The following is a 13823-nucleotide window of genomic DNA, read 5'->3' as shown; positions in this document are numbered from 1 at the left end:
CGGCAATCCTGGTCGTGAAGCGCCGCAGACCTGCGTCTTTTTCATGTCTCCCTCCTCAAACACAGGTAAGGACTGTATGGCTTCTCCAGTGCTTGCTGATGAACTGATCATTCATTTCAATCACCTGTGTTGGAGGAGGGAGACATGGAAAAGACGCAGGTCTGCGGCGCTCCACTCCATCGCCAACCAACCTTTTTGAAATTAAGAGCTACTTCACAAATGACCTCAAATTCATGTCAATGTTTAGTTTGATATGTTTGCATGACAGCAAACAGACCCCCCCCCCCCCCCACACACACCTGGACATGCAGGTGGGCCGCATTCCCGTTTCCACCTCAACGCAAACTTTCGTGTTCTCGCCTGATTCAAACCCTGCGCAGCATGCAGGAGGCGGGTTGCTCCCCAAACACACCTGACCTACTGCACGTACAAGATTGCCACGGGTTTGTTTTGTGCCACCACTTCCGCTTCACCGAAGGAGGCGTTTGCTCGTTCGACGAAGGTGAGTCGTGACGTACGTCGCCCACCTGAAGCGCAAACACGCCCACCAGTTGCGTACGTCGTTTTGTTTCAGTTCAGTTTTGGTTTCTCAAGGTCGACCAGCCAACACGACGAGAACGAAAACACGACGGAAACTTTTACGGCTCACTTGAAGAGGTCCAAATGTTCTCCAAGGATTTGCCTTGACTTCTTGTTGTAGCTTATTAGCACGTTAGCCTGTTAGCATCGATTTTGCGACGATTGCGCACAATTGATCCGAAATTTGGCAAAGAATGTTCACAAGCGTCCTGGCGTGGATGTTCGGCTTATTGCAGCGCTTCGGCTTGAAAGGTTAACTTTTAGTCAGGTTGTATAGCCGCCATGTTGGTTTGAGTGACGTCATGTCATGAATGAAACGCTGCCAAAGCAAAAGTTCGTTTCTTCGGATGAAGGGATTTTCAAGCATCCTGTTTATTATGTCACTTATTAATTTTATTGGATTTATTTTAGTTTGACCTGCTTTTGATTTGTACTACATCTTTGTTTGCAGCAATGGTTGTTTACTTTGAAGGGGCTTTATAGTATCTGACCAAATCGTTAGTAAATCCATTTCACGTACGATGAAGATATTTGTCATATTTGAACATGAGAATGAATGAAAAATGAGTTCTTCTTAGAAGTTGAGCCACCAAAAGTGAAAACTGTCCAAATGAGTCTTGTAATGGCAATCCGCGATGTCCGCTAGGCGGCCGACATTCATGGTCGAGTATGCAGGGGCCCAAAGGGATGAGACGGACTTTCCCAGAGGTCTCGAGCGGGACGACAGGGACGTCCGGGACGACAGGTATATCCCAGGAAAATCCCAGGAAAATCGCAGGAAATCTCAAGTTGCCCAACGCCGGCCGGGTTGATGACTTCCAGCATTTTGTTTTTTTTGTCTCAGGCGGGCGTGGCTGTCCCAATCGAGATACCCTGAAGGTGGGCGTGTCTCTGCTGACCTCAGCGATCTTCTTCCCCTTCCTGGTGTGGGGGGGCTTCGTGTTCCTGCCCTTTGATGCCCCCCTGCTGGATGGCCCGCCCCTCAGGATGCTCTACGCGCTGCGCTGCTCCGTCTACGCCGCCACGCCCGTCGTCTTGGGTGACTACAGCACTTGAAGTCCGTCCGTCCGTCCGTCCGCCGTCCAACCTGCCCTTGTGTGCGCTCGTCAGGCTGGCTGGCGGTGGGCGCCACGCGTCTGAGGTTCGGCGTGGTTCGGCCGCTTTTGGACGAAGCGGAGGCGGATGTGGAGCACCTGCGCGTGCACAGGAACTACATGCGCGAGTCTGTCAGCCTCTTCCTGTTGTACTTCCTGCAGATGGTCGTCATGGCGATTTACCTGAGCCAGGAGCAGCTGAAGCTCGTGCCCCTGCTCACCATGGTCTTCGCCTTGGGCCGGTACGGGTGCAAAGCGTTTGGCTTCGGGCCGTTCGGGCTGTCGCGTCCTAAAAGCTTCCGTTTGTGCCGGCAGGTTGGTCTACTGGCCGGCCGCCGCCATCGGCAGCAGCGTGCGCGCTTTCGGGACGGGCTTGTCGCTGCTGCCCAGCGTGGCGATGATGCTGGCCAACTTTGTCTTCATCTTCACGGTGGAGTCGTCGGCGGCCGTCTGGGGCCCGCCTCGGCACGCCGACGCGGCGGCGTTCGTGGGCCGGCAGAGGTTCTGGGGATGAAATGGATATTTTGCCGCATTTGCGTTGCGTTTTCACCATAATAAAAACAAATGAGTCTCGCTCAAGACCGCTTCCTCTGATGAAAGGCACAGAAACGCCGCCGCCGCCGCCGCTCACAGTTGCCAAACAATTTGGCATTCCAACGCACGTTATTTGGACACCAAACGTTCACACGAAACTTGTAAACACTAAAACAAAACGGTTTCATGGCAAGTCGAAAGTCACCCCAAAAAAGTGTTTTAAAGCGTTAACTAATTAAGCACAAAAAATTAACATGTATTACCGCAGATGAATCACACTTTTGACTGCAGGTGATCTTTTATAGCCGACAGCGGACGGTTCCATTGAAGGTCGCGCAGGTTGTGTTTGAGCGATAAACACAATTGCAAGCATTCAAGTCGAGCATTTCAAAAATGTTTGCGTGTCACATTCAGAATATTTTCATGTCAAACTATTGGGGTCGTTTTTTCCCCAAGCAAGTAATTAACTGATTAGAAAAAGAGAAGGACGAGCAAGTTCAGTGGATCAGAAAATGTTGAAGACGTCCTCGTGACATTAAATGTCAAAAGAATGAACACGACAAACTTGGCAGGCAATTTTGGGGGATAAAAAGCATTTTTAATGAAGCGATTAATCATGTTTTAATCAGCATTTCCAAGACGTGATTCATTTGATGAAAAAATGTAATGGTTTGACAGCTCGAGTTTTAAAGACAGCCTGGCAAGCCACACCCACTTTCTGTGGGCCCAGAAAAGCCGCCATTGCCGGCGACTCGGCCTCAATTGGGTCCAAATGGGTCCAATTTCAAAGCCAAGTTGCCGACGGTTGCCGTTGGTTCAGGCGCTGGTTCCCAACCGCGCTCCTCGAGTTCCCCTATCCAGCCTGTTTTCCGCGTCTCCCTCAGGCAACACAGCTGAGGACCGTTATCAGGCTTCAGCTGATTCGCCGATGGTTTGAAACGCACGTGTTGGCCGAGGGAGACGCGGAAAACAGGCCGGGTCGGGCGCCGGGTCGGATGCCGGGGGGCCCCCAGTCAACAGAGTGGGATGGGCAAGGGCCACTGGGACCCAAGCGCAAAATGTTTGGTTTTTCCATTGGAAATGAAGAAACTCACGATTTCCTCCACACACAACAAAAGTGCGGTTCGATTTTTGTCCTTTTTCCTCAGCAAAGGAAATGCCGGGCTTGCTTAAGATGGAGGCCAAAATGGAACCCAATGTGCGAGTGAGGCAGAGCTCACAGAAAAAGTGATAACAGCGCTCAACGATGCAGCATCTCAAAACCCGACTGGAAAATGTCGAAATGGAACGAGTCCGATTGGAGGCAAAACATCACAAGCGTCCGCTCGCTCCCATAAGACGAGCCAAGTTGAAACCACGGAACCAAAATCAGTCTGCCGGTTTGACGGCACTTTTATTCTCATCAGACGTTTCAACCGTGAGCTCATTCACGAGCATTTCCTCGTATACGATTCCATCGGAGAAAGATCCTCAGTCCTGTTGCTCATTGGCCTCAAGCTCAGAGGGCGGAGCCTCATCGTCAGAGCCGGCGTGACGAGCCGCGCTCTGAAAAAGGCGCATTAAATCCCGAAAGCGCCGGGAAACCTGCAACAAAAGCACAAAAGGAGCATCAGCCACAGTCGGAGGGCGTTGTGGCGGCCCTCCGCCGTGCCCGGCGCCGGCCAATCACCTCGCCGGGAGTCTTGTTGCCGAGCAGAGTCGAGATGCCCTGGAAGGTGTTGTGATTGGCTCCTTCTTGCCGGCACGTGGTCAAAATGACCCGATCCGCTTCCCTGGAAAAGAAGCCGCAGCTTAGTGAGCGCGTCCCCTCGTTCCACGCTAAGCGGCGGGCGGGGCGGGGCGGGGCGTACCGGGTCCACAGGATGACCTTCTCTCCACTTGGCGTCACCGACATATTCTTGGCGCACACGGGGAGGTCCGCAGCTGCGGGTGGCGCGCACGAGGCCGGGGGGGAAGGATGGAGCTCCTCTTCCCTTTTCCTCTTGGGCGGCGGCGACTCCACCTTGTCACCGTCGTCGTCGTCGGCCGACGGCAACGAGCGCTCCCACGACGGCGCGCCCGCCATTTCCGAGGCGGCGCCTATCTGCGCGTAGAGCGTCTCCAGACTCTTCATGACTCTGGACACGCCCCCCGAGCCCTAGACAGGAAGCGACAGCGGCGTCAGATCACTCACGGCCGTGTTCCTGCTTGCGCTGCGGCAGGTGCACCTTGTTGCCGTGGCAACGGGCGCATCCTCTCTGACGGTGCGTGCGGCTCTTGGAGTGCCGACACAGGCAAGGCCAATCCGATTCCTGACAAGAAAGCAAATTGAGCGAGCGGAGGAAGGCGGCGTGACCTTTGCCGTCCGTTCCCACCTCGTCGGGTGCGCGCGACCGCAGCTTCCTCCTCTGGCGCCGGCTCATGGCGGCGGCCATCTTGTGTCCGTCCTCGTCCACGTCCGGTAAGGTGACTTCCTCAAAAGCGCCGTCGGCCCCGCTTGCGCTTAGCCGGCCTCCGCCCTGGCCTCCGCCCTCTGCTCCGCCCCCGCCATCCTCGGGCCAATGAGCTTCTTCAAATTGTCCCGGGCGAGCCGGCGGTGGGCGGAGCTCATCGAAAAACACCCAGAACTCCGCTTGCAGGTGAGGGTGTCCTTTCAGCAGGGCGGCCATTTGCGCTTTGAGCTGCCGGCGGCGGACCAACAGCGTTGACCACGAGCGGACGCAACGTGCGGCCGGCGGCGGTCGGACGACGTACCTCGTGAATGCCGGCGGGGCTGAGGTGCGGTCCGGGCTGCAGGGCCTTGATGATCTTACTGTAGTGAGATGGATTGTCGCCAAACGTGATTTCCAGTTGTCGCAAGAAGCGCCGGCTGCGCTCGAAGGCTTGTTGCTCTTGGAACTGCACAGACGCAAAAAAACACGCAAATCGGCGACAAAAAAAAACCACGCAAATCGGCGACAAAAAAAACCCACGCAAATCGGCGACAAAAAAACCCCACGCAAATCGGCTCAGTGGCTAAAGCCGTCGTCTCCCAACTCAGTTTGAGGGTTCCATCCCCGGCCCATGTGACCATGTGGACGTGCCCTTGAGCAAGACATGGACTTTTGTTTTCGAGCGTCGGCGGGAAAAGCGAGTGGCGCTCTCCCGCCCGCCATCCCGCCCGCCATCCCGCCCGCCTTACCAGTCCGCACTCCAGCGCCTGCTCGGGATGCAGGAAGGCGGCAAAGTCGCAGGTCAGTTCGGTGCGCCTTCCCAGGATGCAGCGCAGCTTGCGGAAGACGCGGACCACTTCCTGTCCCTCCAGCCGCTCCAACTCGTTTAGCAGCGACACGAACTCCTCCATCTTGTCCGGGACGTCGCGCAGCGCCTCCCGGACCTGAACGGCAAACAAGCATCCGCGTGAGCTCCCTTCCCATTTCGGCGCGAGGGATGCAAAGAAAGTGGGCGGAGTTCCCGGCAGAGCGCCGACGGCAGCCGATCAAATGCCTCGCTCGGTAGTCGAGCAAAGCGAAGGCAACGCGTTTGAGCGTTTGAAATGTCGGCGCCGCGGCCGCCGCGCTCACCCTGCTGAGGTAGCTGCGGGCGAAGGCGGCATCTTTGCTTTGGCGCTGAGGGTCGTTCTCCAGCATGTTCTCGTCGCACAGCAGACTGTTGACTTTGCGCTCGTCTCTCCTGCGACGACATCGCCGCGCTCCGCCTGACCAGCGAGCGACGGCAGACAAAAACAAAAGATTCCAAATTCATACGAGCCTCGACCGGCGCCAGCTGGACTCGACGTCCCGCGTGACGCGACACGTGACAAATGACAACATGGCTCTGAATTTGCATTTAGACCGACGCAAGAAGAGGAATTCATCAAAACGACTGACTTGGCGTGTGCGCTTGGCGTGGGAATAACTTGCTGACGTTTTTATGTTCCGCCCCCGGAAGAGCTTTCCGGTTGCCTTTTTCTAACCATGACGAATAGAGACGAAGGCCGCCGCCGCCGCCGCCGCCGCCGCCGCCGCCGCCGCCGCCGCCGCCGCCGCCGCCGCCGCCGCCGCCGCCGCCGCCGCCGCCGCCGCTATGGAGGATGACCACCTCCCACGCGTGCGTAGACGCGACTTCAAAATTGCCGTCGGTCACTTTTCCGGCACAGGCGGTAGGCATCGGTCGGTCACATTGGGCTGACGGCGGATTGATGAAGGCGTTACGTAAGGGCGGGACGCCATCAAGCGGCGGGACGCCATTTTTCACACGTTTCGACTTGTACGCAAAAAAGGGGGATTTGGGAACGCCCCTCGGATCGGGCGTCTCCATCGTGGAAAACAAAATCCAACCTCTTCCTCGTTTCCCTCCTCCTCTTCGTCCTCCTCGGGCCGTTTCTTCCTCGCCGGCGTTGGTGGCGACGTCGTCGTCTTCCGACGCGGCGGCGGCGACGGCGGCCATCCTCCCGCCGGCCTGGTCGCCTTTGGGCGCCTCCTCCTCCTCCTCCTCCTCCTGCGACCCCGGCGAGAGCTCCTCCTCCGACTCGGCGCCCGGCCTCCTCCGGGACGCCAGCCGGGCCAGCTGCTTCATGGTCTCCTGAGGGGGTTAGGGTCAAAGGTCAGCGGCCGGGCGCCGGCAGCGGCCGGGCGCCGGCAGCGGCCGGGCGCCGGCAGCGGCGGAGCGCGAACGTTACCTGCAGCTCGGGGATGGACAGAAGAGACTCTTCCGACGCCGACGACATGGCCTCCTCCTCCTCCTCCTCCTCTTCCTCATCTTCGTCCTGGGTCAGCTCATCAAAGTCTTCGTCGTCGTCGTCCTCGTCCTCGTCCTCCTTTTCTTGATCTTCATCCTTCTCACCGTCTCCTTGCTCCTCTTCCTCTCTTTGTCCTTCCTCCTCTGCTGCCTGCTCCTCTTCCTCCCTTTGTCCTCCTCCTCCTCCTCCTCCCTCTTGGTCCGCTCGTCCTTCCTCGGCGCCGTCCCGCTTCTCGTCCTCGCCTTGCCCTTCGTGCGCGTCGTCCGGCCGCCGCGCGCGGGGCTCGACGGCTGCGCCGGGAGGCGGGGCCAGCGGTGGCGCGGCGCCGCTCCGAAGGAGGAAGTAGGCGGCTTCGAGCGGCGCCGCGCCGGCGTCTGCCGGGCAGATGGGCTGCAGAGATGCGTTATGGGCCAGGGTGAAGAGACGCCTGTGGGAGGGGCCGGGCCGGCACGAGGACTTGGCCAGGCGGGACGGGTAAAGTCTGAGGTGGCAGCCCGCGGGAAGGAAGGCGGGGTAGCGGCCGTCCACTCGGCTCCCCTGGATGTTCTCGCGGCTGTTCTGCAAACGAGAGCGACGCCGTGATGCTTCACGGGCAACATGGATGACATCATCTTTTTCCCACACGCCCGAACCCTCGCCTTCAGCTGAGGAAAGGCGGGACTCAATTTGACATCACCCGTTTTGGGGCGTTGGCACGCGTGATCGTCATTTTCAGTGGACAGCAAACAGAAAAAACGTCTTTTTTTTCTTCTTCTTTTTCTTTTCGAAATACGCATTCTTTACATATGACGCGTTGTTGCTGCTGGTGACGCTGTGAAATTTTGCGGGATAAACAAAAGCGCGTCTCGTCTTATCAAATACTTTGGACACAAAAGTGCTCGTCTTCCTGCTGAAGACGGCAACAAATGCAATGAATTTGATCAAGTGTCATTTTGAAAATGGAGCGCTTGAAAATGTGCTCAATGATGAAATGGAATTTCGTCTTGCGGACGATTCAAAGCGGATGTTGCTTTGCACGCAGCCGCCATTTTGTGGACGGCTGCTTTACAAGACATGTTTACAGCCGACTACGACTCAAGTAGGGCAATTATTTGTTCCGTTTTTGCCGGGACTGCTTTGAAGCGTGCCCGCGTTCCCGTTGAGGGTATTCCGGACTCGCCATCTTATCTTGGCGAGCGCCCAAGTGGGCGCGGCCCAAGTGGGGCGCGCATCCTCGCCAGCGCCGCAACACAACTCGGCCGCGAACGGCATCTTTCGCACCTTGAGCCATTTGGGCACGGCGGCGGCGTTCCTCTCCACCGGGGGGCGCCGGTCTTCCGCTTGCACCGGCGCGCAGGCCAGTGGCGGGGGGGCGTCCCGCTGGCGGGCCAGGAACATCTGCAGAGGGCGGGAAGAGGTCAACTGGCGTCCGGTTCGGCGGCCTCGGCCGGCGTCTTCACCTTGAGCGCGTTTTCAGGCGGCGCTCTGGGGCCGCTCATCTCTCGAATGTGTTTGCTCAACTTCCAAGCGCTCTTGCACAACAGGAAGCAGCTGATCAGATGCTGCGGACGGACGGCGCCCGAAAAGTGCTTCAGACCCAAAACGATCAGCCTGCGCACAAGCGGCAACATTTGGCGAGGTTCGTTTGCATCAGTCGGGATCAAAAGTCAAAAGTGAAAGCTCAGACCGCCAGGATGCCGAGGAGCGTGACCCCGCCCCCCCAACGCGCCCCCCCCAGACCCACATAAGCGGCGAGCGCGGATTGGCAGACTCACCCGTCCTCTCCCGCAGTAAAGATGCTGCGATGGGGTCGCGTGTGCTGGGAGGGGTCCAGGCTGCAAACAGGAAGTAGTTCCGGGTAGAGGAAGACGGCTCGCGTGGCAAGCAGCCAGGCGCCGTCGGAGGGCAAGACGGGGAAGGCGTGGCCTAAACAACCCCGCGGGCACATCCATCAGCGAGACGCCGCGCGACGACGAGCATCACCACGCGTCCTTACCGCCGGTGGCCGAAGACATGACAGGAAGCCAGCGCCTGGACGCGGGAGGCGGCGGCGGCGGCGGCGGCGGCGGAAGGTCCCCTCGGCGCTCAATCTCGCCAAGGAGGTCCACAGCGCCCTGCAGGTTGCACGCCCGGAACCAGGAGGCGCGCGAGAGCTGCTCCTGCCGCACGGCAAAACGCTGCAGCTCCTCCTAAAACGCACGCCACATTCTTAGCGACTTTGCCGGCCGGCCGGCGACGTTTGGCGCGTTCCACCTCAGGTCAGCCGGAACAAGCGCCATTTGTTCGCCTTCTAATTTCAACGGAGGAGGCCAAATGGGCGGAGCTTGCGTTCTGCGGACAGTCGGCGTCAGGGAGCCGACGTTTGAAATCGAAACTCGATTCCTCGGTTATTGAAAAAGGCCGTTTGAAATGTGGCGGCCACGCCCACTTTTGCCTCAGCGTCAAGTGCGACATCTCTCGTGAGTTACTTCATTTTTGCTCGTTTCAGCAAAATGCGTCCACGTCATTTGACTGGTTGGGCGACGTGAGGTGGGAGGAGCCTTTTCCGCCGTTGACTGACCAGGAAGTGTTTGGTGACCGAGGCTTCGTGTTTCAGGACGCCGACGCCGCGACTCAGCAGGTGGACTTGAGTCAGAAGCTGCACGTGCTGAAAGTCGGAGCAGATGAACAAAGTGTCGGCGAAGGGACGAGCCGGCCGGCGAGCGAGCGGACGGCGAGCGGACGCACCTGCTGGATTTGCTGCCGCAGTTGCAGTTTGTGGGCGGAGTTGGGGCAGAGCGGCCCGGGAAGCAGCCGGGCGGCGTGCGCCGGCGGGGGCCACGGATGGTTGGTGGTGTCCTGCAGGGCTCGTCTGTGCGGCGCGGCCGGCGACTGTTGGCGCAGCGCTCGCCTCTGCGTGGTCAGCACGGCGCCGGCAAGAGCGGGCTCCAAACTGCGACGGGTCAAAAAGGCAACAAGAGCAAAAAGGGCGCCAGCAAAAGCCAAGCCGGCAGAGTCGGCAGAGTCGGCAGAGCCGGCAAAATGTTTCCTCTCCGGCTCGGGTCTCCTTCCGGGCCTTGATGGAAGGAGCGAGCGAGCGAGCGAGCAGTTTTGTTCTTCCTCCAGACCCAAACGCCACCGGCACATCTTTGCCGGCGCATCCCGACAGGAGGACGCAAAAGTCAAGCGTTGCCGTCTTACCACAAAGGTTGAGGGACGTTGAATTTGGGGCCGGCCTCTTGGTCCCGCCCCTCTTCCTCTGCAGCTGGCTGCTGATCCTGGAGCTGCACGCACGCACGCACACACGCACGACAAAGCGCATCAAGTCCGAGGGCCGGATTGCGCCGGCGGCCGTCTTCGCCGTGCGAGCAGACGGCGCCACCCACCGTGCCAAAGAGCTCCTCCAGCAGCTCGTTGACTTCTCGCTCTGGAAAAGGAAAACCAGCAGATGTTAGAAACGCAGCGCGTGCGTCACGTCTTGCGCCCGCGAACGCCGCTCGGTGACATTTGCCGATGACGTCGACTGAAATGCGCATTTGGTCGAGCATGCGAAAGGGATTTGGTTTTGGTTTTGGTTCCGGTACAAAGATGGATGGGACTTTGGTTTGAGGTCGGCTCTTTGTTAGTCCCGCCCACTAACTCGTTTGGGAAAAGTCTGCACACGCAGATGAAAAACCCCAAACGCAGATGAAAGCAAAAATAAATAAATTAGGGATGTTTTAAGAAATCGATTCGGCAATATTACAGCGCGCAATTCTCGAATCCATTCAATATGCGGCTGAATCCATTTTTAAACGTCAATTTTTTATGGGAATATTCACCAAAACGTCTTACTGAGGGTTCGGATGTCACGTGAATCGAATCGCGACCTATGAATCGTCATACGAATCGACTCGCCGGCAATCGAAGGCGCACGTACTGGTGATCTGAACGGCGCGGTCTGTCCTGTAGTCCTCCAGGTCGGGTTCGTCCGGGTCGTCCAGGAAGTTGTACTCCGGGTCGTCGTCGTCGTCGGCTTCTTCTGTGCAAACAAAAGCAAAACGCTTGGAAAATCTTGCGCTTGGAAAATCTTGACTTTGGCCGCGGCCGCTTCTTTCTTTCTTTCTGGCAATGGCGATGTGTCAAAAGTGCCGATGTTGCCGTAGGAACTCATCAGCGGCCCGACTGGACTTCCTGTGACGGGCTTGCCGCGTTTTCCCCGACGGCGGCGGCGGCGGTCTTTTGCTGACCTTCGTTGTCGGCCGCCATGAGTCCGTGCAGCCAGCGCGCCCAGTGGCGGTCTTCCTCCTTGCGGGCGGGGCTCTGCTCATACATGTCGGCCGTGATGTCGGGAGCCAGAAGCTCCGCCTCCAGTTGCTCCAGGGGGACGTTGACCAGGCGAAGTTTGGAACGCGTGCGCAAGGCCAAACCGCCGGAGCCTTCGTCCTCCTCCTCCTCCTCCTCATCTGTCCTGTGAGACTGCACAAAACACTACGCTGCACAAGATGGCCGACAAAATTCCATTTCAGCCTTTTTTTCTTTTAAAGCATGCCAAGGTCCGCCCCCCCCCCAGAAATGTTTTGAAGACTTTCCCACGAGTAAATGTTGATCTGGACAATAGCGTGCAAAACGCCACCAATGTCCCTTCCTAACAAATCAACCTTCGAACCTTCGCCAATTTCAAAGTCTAAAGTGACTTGTGATGATGTCACGCTGGGCGAGTCAACTCTTGGGTTGATTTGAAGAGAGGAGATGTTTGGAAACGGCAAGCGCGAGAATGTGGAGCGCATGACATCATCATTGCGAAGATTTGATTGTCTTTTGGTTTTGCAGAGACGATCAAGATTACGATTACCGACAAGGTCGCGTAGGCGGCGGCGCAGTCCAGCTCCTCCTCCACAGCGTTGAGCCGTTCCAGGAAGGAGGGACCGCCGGCATCTGGGGGCTGCGCGGCGCCGGCCATCCAGCGGCCCTGACAAAAGAAGCGCCGCGGAGCTCCTGTCAACTGCACGCCAATAAGGAGGTCAAAGGTTACCTGGGAACAGCTGGAGTCACAGTCCTGAACTTTGGCAGGCGAAATGAGGTCACCATCGCTCAGCAAAGTCTGCGTGAGCGCAAAAGAGCAACAAGAAAACATCAAGCGGCGTTGGCGGACTGAAAAGGGACGGGCGGGCGCTCGGCCGTCTTCCGAGGTCGACCTCTTCGGCCGTGTCGTCGTCGTCGTCGTCTTCGGGACAGTACTCTTCATCTGACGAGTCTTCGTCGGCGTCCAGATGGATGTCCACGAACTGCGGATGCTTGAAGACAAAAGGCGGCGGCGTCAGCGTCCGAGCGGGCCCGCCGGCACGCCGGATGCGGCCTTGCCCTCTTACCGGCAAACTCTGCTCTGCCGACAAAGCCCAGTCGGGACACTGGACGGCAACACACAAGGACAGCGCGTGAAGCGGACGACGACGATGACGACGGTTACGATTACGACGAAGGCTAATCGGTCACCTGGCCCTGCTGGATGGCCCGCTTCAATCTGGAGCGCGTCATCTTGGGCTCCTGCCACAAAGCACAAGACGCCATCGTCACGCGATATGAGGAAACGCACCCACGTTGGCGGCGCCAGGTGACCTACAAACATGGGCAGGTCCCGCGTGGCCCGGATGGCGGCTTTCATCATGTCCACCACGCGCTCGTGTGTGATCACCTCCTGCAAAAACAGCACAAGCCAAAGCGCAGCCAACTTGTCACGCAAACTGCCGGCGGCCAGCAGGTCCATTCCAGCGGCTCGCCGGCAAATCCGGATCGCTCAGTCCACATGGAAGGCGCCTCATTGTTAACAAAAAGGATGATATCGGGTCGCTGCACTTTTATGATGACGGTACTGAAAGTGACCGTTGCTATTTTTACCGCAAGTATCGCCGTAATGCCGCCCAACGCTAAAGTGGCTTTAAACCAGATTTGTATGCGATGAGTCTGCAGTGTGAACGCTCCAATCTATCCGTCTTGAAAAGTACGTCCGCCGCTCAAGCGTGCTCGGGACCGAGACGACTGACAATCTGCAAAGTACAGGAACCGCATCGACTTGATAGTCGCCTTCAATTGAAACTCACCCTGAAGCATCAAGGGGTCTCCGTGAAACGAGAAGATGCCATGGCTTCATGTCACCAAAATATTCACTACTCTGGCAATATGAGATGATAAGCTGAGCACCGACACGCGGGACCATCTTCACTTCCGGAAACGCTGTGCCACGCGACATCATTTGCTTTTTTGCAATTTAACAAAAAAGCCAAATTGGGTATCGCGCCCTGCAGTGCGAAAGTGACCGATACGAAACATTGGGACATCACTATCAAGGCTTGTGCGCGTGTGCGCGTGTGCGCGTGCGTGCGACTGACATGCAAGATGGTGCGCACGTTGCCGGACGTCAAGTTGTGCCGTCTGGACTTCCTGTCCAGATCGATGTCCAGTCGGCCCAGCTCGTCTTCACTGAACTCCGCCATGTGCGTCCCGACACCTGAGCAGCATGGACAGACGTCATCGTGTGATGTCATGACGTCACATGATGATGCCACATTCTCAGTCACCTGACAAAGGTCTCCGCTCATCTTCCAGTCCAGCGCTTCTTAATTTAAACAAAGTCTTCTCCTCTGCATCTTCTTCATGCATCCTCGCTGATGAAATCAATACAAAATAGAAACTTGCTTCTTATTTAAACCCGCCATCTTTCTCCATGAACACACACAAAAACGTTATATCATTCGCGACAGTCTGACGAAAGCGATGCAAAATAAATGAGTGTTAGAAATCCCATATTGTTGACTAAATGTCTGTTTGAAAAGCTCAAGGTCGCAGTGAAACACTAAAACGGGAAAACGAACTTCATTTGCCGTTCCATGTTTGTTACGAGCTCATTTGCAACAAGCGAGCTAGCTAGCGACCTTCACTTCCGCCAACAACACGCCAGCTTCCGCTCAAACGGCGGCAAT

General features: G+C 57.3%; 2 protein-coding genes across 3 annotated transcripts; one reads left to right on the top strand and one right to left on the bottom strand.

Moving 5' to 3' along the window:
- Positions 1-308: 308 nt before the first annotated feature.
- LOC147173097 (transmembrane protein 79-like) lies at positions 309-2252 on the top strand. Of its 2 annotated transcripts, none has more exons than XM_086077371.1 (5): positions 309-502; positions 1226-1324; positions 1424-1618; positions 1690-1915; positions 1989-2252. In XM_086077371.1, the coding sequence occupies exons 1-5, from the start codon at positions 382-384 to the stop codon at positions 2185-2187; spliced, it is 840 nt and encodes a 279-aa protein (XP_085933497.1). In that variant the 5' UTR covers positions 309-381; the 3' UTR covers positions 2188-2252. The 2 variants fall into 2 exon arrangements, with proteins under 2 accessions (XP_085933497.1, XP_085933498.1); XM_086077372.1 differs by lacking the exon at positions 309-502 and adding an exon at positions 523-657.
- A 1323-nt stretch (positions 2253-3575) lies between these two features.
- gon4lb (gon-4 like b) lies at positions 3576-13797 on the bottom strand. The gene is made up of 28 exons (XM_086078674.1): positions 13422-13797; positions 13233-13351; positions 12467-12541; positions 12340-12390; positions 12216-12254; positions 12042-12140; positions 11879-11947; positions 11699-11815; positions 11094-11322; positions 10784-10885; positions 10251-10291; positions 10066-10148; positions 9613-9817; positions 9446-9532; positions 8882-9074; positions 8661-8811; positions 8346-8496; positions 8167-8283; positions 6847-7464; positions 6056-6749; positions 5750-5883; positions 5368-5562; positions 4941-5084; positions 4562-4867; positions 4415-4498; positions 4058-4344; positions 3877-3979; positions 3576-3791 (listed from the first exon to the last, which is right to left on the bottom strand). The coding sequence occupies exons 1-28, from the start codon at positions 13501-13503 to the stop codon at positions 3678-3680; spliced, it is 4689 nt and encodes a 1562-aa protein (XP_085934800.1). The 5' UTR covers positions 13504-13797; the 3' UTR covers positions 3576-3677.
- Positions 13798-13823: the final 26 nt, after the last annotated feature.

This window comes from Leptonotus elevatus, chromosome 6 (assembly GCF_054856555.1).
Source record: "Leptonotus elevatus isolate MCC_2025b chromosome 6, RoL_Lele_1.0, whole genome shotgun sequence".
In the NCBI taxonomy this organism is placed as follows: domain Eukaryota; kingdom Metazoa; phylum Chordata; class Actinopteri; order Syngnathiformes; family Syngnathidae; genus Leptonotus; species Leptonotus elevatus.
The sequence above is the reverse complement of the archived record's forward strand: the minus strand, read 5'-3'. Positions and strand labels throughout refer to the sequence as shown.